Genomic DNA, 7,554 nt, shown 5'->3' with positions numbered 1-7,554 from the left:
TCCAAAGCGAACAATAGAAGCAGTTAAACTAACAATAGGACAACAATATTCTATGTGCTATGTGCTATGCTATGTGCAAAGTGCTATGACCCTTCCCAGTTTAATCTAACACAGTACGTTTTTTTCTTTTTTTCTTTTTTTGATAATAGATACAGAATAGAAGATAAAGTGTTAGTACTAATGGATCAAGTGTTGCCAAAAAAGATGCATCTTCAGCCGTTTCTTGAAAATGGCCACCAGCATGGAACAGACCAGAAAAAGATCAGAGAAAGAGATTTTGTGTCTCTTTCAGATGGCACCACAAGACAGCGTTCACTTGCAGAGCGCAAGTTTTTGGATGGCACGTAAAATTGGCAACCAGTGCAATTTTGTGAGGAGAGGAGTGACGTTTGCTCTCTTCGGCTCGTTAAAGTCCACTCTAGCTGCTGCATTTTGGATCAGTTGCAGAGGTTTGACAGTGCAAGCTGCTAGGAGAGCATTACAATAGTCCAGTCTGGATAGAACAAGTTCTTGGACAAGGAGTTGTGTAGCCTGCTCTGATAGGAAGGGCCTGATTCTCCTAATGTTGTATAAGGCAAATCTGCAGGGCCGGGCAGTTCGGTTCTCTCCAAGGTTCCTGGCTGACCTTGATGGAGTTATGGATGACAAACCTAGCTGAATGGAGAAGTTGTGGTGTAGTGTTGTGTTGACCGGCACCACAAGCTCCTCATATCGTGCACAACAGAAAGAGAGTGTCGCATCTCGTGCTCCTCCTAATAAATCATGGGGGCAGAGCCGGCACTCTCAGCCGAAGTCTTCCAAGTCAAAGCCGGATCTGAGGACTGTTCTTATGGCGAAGAAGGCTTCGGCTCAAAAGAGGTCCTGACACCACGTGCGTCAGACCACTGAGGACAGCCCCAGCCAGGGTAGAGAGGTGTTCACCTCAGTATACGGTGCCCGTTCCACTTCGGGGTCCTTAGGGGACCGTTCTGCCAACCCTGCCACCCTTGGTGCCTCGGGGCGCAGCAGTGTCCAGTGATTTTTTTGGCTTAGTGTCAAATCGACGTTATGTCAGACTCGCGCCCTCTGAGGGGGGTTCAAAAACAGTTAGCTCGGTTGTTTCCTGCCAAGATGCTTCAGGTCACCGAGGTGGCTGTTAAAATAACACCAGAGGCCAGTCTCGAGAGACTGGTACCCTTGGTAGATTTTCTGACAGAGTGGAAGAATCTGCCGAATATATCTCCATGGGTCCTGCAGATAATAGAAAATGGTTACTGAATCCAGTTTGGTTCTCCTCCTCTTCGCTACAACGGGGTGTTACTCACGTTAGTTCATCCCGAGCAGGCTCTGGTAATGGAGCAAGAAATAGAGTCTCTATTAGTGAAGGGGGCTATAGAGCAGGTGTACTCGCCCGACAGAGGATCTGGGTTTTACAGCCGCTACTTAATTGTTCCAAAAAAGGATGGGGGGGGGGTTGATTCCCATTTTAGATCTTCGTCTGTTGAATCGTGCAGTCATGAAACTCAAGTTCAAGATGCTCACACTCAAACAGATTGTGACCCAAATCAGATCCGAGGACTGGTTTGTCACGGTAGATTTAAAAGACGCTTACTTTCATTTCTCCATCCTCCCTCAACATAGGACGTTCCTGAGGTTTTCTTTTGGGGGCAAAGAATACCAATATCGGGTGATTCCATACGGTCTAGCTCTATCACCCCGAACGTTCACGAAGAGCGTAGATGCAGCTCTGGCCCCGTTCAGGCTGCAGGGCATACGCATTCTGAACTACATCGACGACTGGCTGATTCCGGCGGATTCAGAGCAGTTACCGGTTCAGCATCAAGATGTCGTCCTCGCTCACATGAAGAAATTGGCAAGACTCAATGCCAAGAAAAGTGTGCTTTCTCCACTACAGAGAACCACTTTCCTTGGTGTGGTATGGGATTCAGTCACGATGCGAGCCACACCATCGCCCATTCGTGTAGCTGCTATCCTCACAGCCACAAAAGAGTTGAAGCTAGGCCAGGCACGCACTGTGAAACAGTTCGAGAAACTGTTGGTCATGGCAGCAGTGTCCAATGTGATACCATTTGGCCTACTGTACATGAGACCCTTGCAGTGGTGGCTTGGTTAAATGGAGGAAACACTGGTTCCTATCCCAAGGTCCGGTGTTGGGAGCACTTTGCCATCGAGTCGCGATCTCGACAGATGCTTCCCTCACCGGCTGGGGAGCGGTAATGGAAGGCCGCTCAGCTCAGGGTCTGTGGAGGAGTCATCATCTTTCTTGGCACATAAACTGCCTGGAGATGATGGCAGTCTTCAATGCGTTGAAACATTTCCTCCCAGATCTGAGGGGCCATCATGTGCTTGTCCGTACATACAACACATCGGTGGTCTCTTACATAAATCGTCAGGGGGCTCTGCGTTCGTGTCCACTCTGCAAACTGGCGTCATCGACACATCGCCTCGTTCCCTACTCAGGGAACTAGGGTTACAGTCGTAACCTGAGACGTTTTTCTGCCTGATTGCATTTAGTGTAAGTGTTTTGATTTATTAAAGATTAATTATTGAAATTTAATCTTCTTCGTGTGATTGCACTATGCCGTTAGTTAATTTGCCCTGAAGTGCCCAGTCTGACATTGATGCATAATGATTGACAAGCAAAAAGTGTTTGATACAAAAAATTAAGCCTAGTCCCAGACTAAAATGAATGTTTGAGCTGTCTTAATTGAAAGCAATTTGCACTGACCTATCTTAAAATATGTCAGTGTCATTGTTTTGTCTCAATATGCACATCAGTAATGTTTTTTCTAAGGCACGTTTAAAAAAATGCTGCTTAAATGTCCTAATTGAACTATAAGGCCTAATAATCATGGCTTAATCTAAGGACTGTCTGCAAAACCAGGCCAATATTAACTATATAAAGAGTGAAAATATAATATTATTTAACCAAGCCAATGAACTACAGTATATAAAGAGGGAAAAGGGATTCAAGTTCAAAGACAAAGTTCACTCTGGCCAACAACCCAAACAACGTCAGATCTTATTAGTCTGACAATGGATAATAGCTCTTATGCAAACATTCCTACAAACTGGTCAGAACTCCCACATGCACTTAAATAGGACAGCATCCCTAAGGAAAACAAAGGAAATAGCAAAGCCAGTGCATAACCACGATAATCAAAATGACAGAGTAACAAAAGTGATGGTACTGTGTCCTTATTTTGTTCTATCAACTGTATATATATCGATATGTAGGCCTAAATATTATTCAATCCATAATGATTCTATTAAAAGTTGCACACAAATGGCATTTTATTTGTACTCTGAGGCATAAATGATTTTCTACATTTTAAGAATATTTTATGTCTATTATAAAAGTATTTGTTAAGGTGAAGTGAACCATTTCATTCCTGCTGACAAAAGGGCCTATTAAACTTATCATAAAATGTTTCTTCAGACACTTGAGACCGAGTTTACTGTACAAGACTCAGCATGACTCAAACGGTGAGTAATACAACATGTTGCCTTGAAGATAATATTGAGAAATGTTTTCAAGAATTGAAGAAACTGAAAAGTCTTTTAAAAAGAGGTTTACTGCACCCTCTTCAGTGTAGGCTTTATTAGGAGCAAAGTTTTGCAATACCTTTATCAAATCATTACACTACATCAAGACTGTTCAGGGTACACAGCATTAAGATGTTAGTTTGTGAATATTATCATGATGCTTATTTTTTGTTAAAATTTTAGTCTTATTTTATCTCGTTCCCTCCCTGCCATTGATTTTACGGCTTTGCATGATTTCACTGTTATATGTAGGAGGCGCTATTACGTAACTTCTGAAAGAGTACAGAATCTCCGGATCAAAACCCAGAAAAAAAAAGAGAGAGAAGAGGAAGCAGAAACAAGCGATAAAAGCATCGCTAATGCACGTTGTAGTCTTTTTCTCTTTTTTTAAAACGCAATGTTTGTTTAAAAAGAAATTGCCTTTTTTATGAACCTTACACACATTCAAGTGTTGATAAAAAGGCATGAAGCTAGAATAAAACAGGTTTTGTTTAATTGAAGAGGCTCAGTTTTTTTTTAGTTTTTTTTTATGGGCCTATATTGCATATTCTGATATTCATACAACAAAATATTCTGGGGGCCATTTTGTGAAAATGAACAAAAATGCTGGTGGTGGCTGGCAACCTTTTTAAAAACAATGGCAGGGAAAGAGTTAACTATTTATGAAACCAATAAAGCCATTTCCCACGCATAGAATAATTCCCAAGGTGAAGAAGTAATTTGTACAAAACAAACGCTTAATCATTAACTGCACACCAGTTAACTCAGAGTCATGTTTTGTACATCCTTCATTCTTATGCAGTTGGCACGAAACCTAAACTAGTTTTGTAACTAAAGATCTATTCGTCCCCCAGGCAATACAGTCAGCTCAGTGCTCACATGAACTGGAAGGGGACAGAGCAAGACATAAAGGTAGGTTGCTTTTAATTCATTATCTTTGAGCTGGACTTTTAAGACTTCAGCCTCTGGTAAAGTGCTCTTGAAAATGTAACCGAGTGAAGCTAGAAAGGTTTAACAAAAGATTTTTTTTCTTCAAAAGAAGTTTCTCTTTTCGTTGACTCATATGTCAACTTTTAGCATAAATGGCATGACATTTTAAATATGGTTACATTTAGAAAAATAAAACTTCTTTTTCCACATGCGGTTATGTAAAAACATTTATCCAACATGAACTGACTATTGTTTGGATTTCTGGACTTTGTCCAAAACCCAGAGAAATCCTGCAGCTCAAATTGCAGCTGACGAAAACAAGCGTGTGCTGCAGCAGTCAAAAAGAAACATATTCAGTGCACTGTTTTTACTCCCGTTTTCAGAGTTCTCTCGGATGGACAACCTCTTCTGATTTTCTTCATTCTGCACTGTTTCTGCCAAAGGTAAGAATATTTTTCAGAAAATATGAAGAAAGCAATGCATTCAAACCAAATAAATAATTTATATAAAAAATTATAAATTACATGCAGATGTAATTTGATTTCAAAATTGGTTTGCAATAATGCACAATACGATTTTTTTTAACATGCATGCTGTGTTGTTTTGCAGATATTGCTGTTTTCGTACTTTTTTTACCCACAGATGTCAAAATTACCCTGTAACTACATTGCACAAGAACATATTTTGCCAGAAATGTGATAAAAACTTTTATATACAACAGACGTACAATTTTTGCCTGGAATATATTAACAGAATAGGTACCTGTTAGTTTTAAAATAATTACATTATAAATAATTTGCTTGTATATCTGGTTGTACCCCTTTATTACCCAAAACTTAACATATTGTTCCCTTATACCTACATGGAGGTACACTATAATTACAGAAACGTACACCGTAATTTCGGTTTACTTACGAAGTTCTTTGCAAGTTATATAACTGCTTGTTACCCCTTTATTACCCAACACTTAATTATTGTTCCCTTATACCTACACAGAAGTACACTATAATTACAGAAACGTACACCGTCATTTCGTTTTACTTACGCAGTAGTTTGCGGGTCGTAATATAAAGTGTTACCATTTCTATAATATAAAATGATATTTTATCCTTTAAGATAGTATGAACAGAAGAGCATTCCATGCTTTCATTGGTGTGTCACTTGGACTGAGAAACATGTTTTACTCCTCCTTAAAGGAACAGTTCACTCAAAAATAAAACTTCTGTCAGTTCATAACACATAGTCACCACTTCTGTAAAGCTTTTTTGTCTGCACTATTCTTTTAAGAACACAACAAAACACGAACAGAAACCCGTCTGTTCCAGGGGAGCGTATTCACACAGTGAAATAATCCATTTCATTTTGTTTCAGGATTTACAAGATGACAGATCACAGTAACTCGACCTATATCGATTATGATGAAATAATTCGTGTCCTTCAAATCATAGAAAATACAAGCAGTAAGCAGCATCAACATGAGATCAGGATGACCTACTTCATTACATATTGTATTGTTCTCATCCTTGGTGTCACCCTCAACTTCACTGTCATTGTCATCAGCTGCCGGAAATACAAGAGTTTTCAGGAGGTTGCCATTTGGATTATGGCGTTGGCTGTAACACATTTAGTCTCCTGTACATCTGTGGTGTTTCAGCTCCTGTATGCTTACAATGAATTTGAATGGAGTTACGGAAATGCAAGCTGCAAGCTGTCATCCTATATCACCTACGGCAGTATGTTCTTCACAGCAACCATGCTGAGTCTCTGGAGCATTAAATCTACTCTTTTAAAGAGCACGTGCACAGAAAAGATAAAGAATTGTAACATCATTCTGATTTCATTCTCCTGGACTATTGCAGCAGTCTTGGCATGTCCTTCACTGTTTTCCAGAGAGATCAGATATTTTCAGTGCATTGATGACTATGACTTGGACAAATCCAAAACAACTCAAGACGGCACTGCAAGGCTGAAGACTGTCGTTGTCATGCGATTTCTCCTCGGGTTAGTGGTGCCAGCTTTGGTAATGTTTCTCAGCTGCTGTGTGACATCATCTCACAAAAAATGTAAAGTTATTAGAACTCATAAATCTTGTAGGAAGCAGGCACAAATCATCTGTGCTATAAAGATTGCCTACTTTGTGTGCTGGGGCCCTCAAATCATCTTAACTATGCTTCAGGCCACCGTAAGTGGCAGCCTGGGTGAAAATGTGTCAAACTATGGACTTCCAGCTGCTACCGTACTGACCGCAACCCACCTCTTTACCAGCCCACTCATCTATTTGTTCCTGGGACGCAGTTTTAAAATGAAGTGGATGGAGCAATGCCCAAATGATAATACCATTGATTAAGGGATATGGTGCCCTTAGAAAATTAAATTCTGGAATGTCAAAACCAAGATTCTCTATATGTATACACTTACATAACCATTTTCTTATTGGTCTCATTCATGCAATAAGAATTGCTACGGAACACTTTAACCCAATATATATTTCCTATTGTATATGAATCAAGTTTATATAGCAACCTTTTTGCCATTGGTTTTCTTTGGAGTTTTTTTTATATTGGTGCTGTATTATAATATTGTTGCTGTGTTGTCATAATACTTTAATGTATCTTATAAATACAGTATAAATTTAAGCATGTATAAACCTGTTTTATGGTGTAATGAATATAATACAAATGAACATATTATTATATGATTGAGAGAATATACAGTGATCCAAAGTAATAATGAGAATATATCTGTGTGCATTGGGCCTTATTTATGAAACATGAGCAGACTGATTTTATGTAAGAGTAGATTTAAATATTATTTACAGAGGATTTCATTCTGCAAGCATTACATGAATGAGGTCCATGATGCAAGATGCAGACAGAGCAACTGCCACCATTCAGTAGCTCTAAACATGCATGGAAAAATCTTTCAAAGCATTCAATAGATGGTGACAATTAATCTGTCAATCATTAGAGCACTTCAGAGTGCTAGATTCTTTAAAATATATATTTATTACAAGTCTATTATGTAACATTTACATTATAGCTGGCATTAAATAAAATTGCATATGCTGAATAATTGCAT

General features: G+C 39.3%; 1 protein-coding gene across 1 annotated transcript; it reads left to right on the top strand.

Moving 5' to 3' along the window:
• The first annotated feature begins 3,467 nt into the window (after positions 1-3,467).
• Positions 3,468-6,850, top strand: LOC311293367 (chemerin-like receptor 1). Its single transcript, XM_084413590.1, has 4 exons — positions 3,468-3,486; positions 4,401-4,458; positions 4,860-4,919; positions 5,848-6,850. Exon 4 carries the CDS (start codon positions 5,858-5,860, stop codon positions 6,821-6,823), a length of 966 nt encoding a protein of 321 aa, XP_084269716.1. The 5' UTR covers positions 3,468-3,486; positions 4,401-4,458; positions 4,860-4,919; positions 5,848-5,857; the 3' UTR covers positions 6,824-6,850.
• The last annotated feature ends 704 nt before the right edge of the window (positions 6,851-7,554 follow it).

Source organism: Rutilus rutilus (assembly GCF_951802725.1).
Source record: "Rutilus rutilus genome assembly, chromosome: 7".
NCBI classification, from domain to species: Eukaryota; Metazoa; Chordata; class Actinopteri; order Cypriniformes; family Leuciscidae; genus Rutilus; species Rutilus rutilus.
This window is presented reverse-complemented; position numbering and strand designations above follow the sequence as displayed.

Bases quoted from the DNA above. Each gene is read 5' to 3' on its own strand.
- LOC311293367 (XM_084413590.1), top strand. From the start codon at position 5,858: ATGACAGATCACAGTAACTCGACCTATATCGATTATGATGAAATAATT.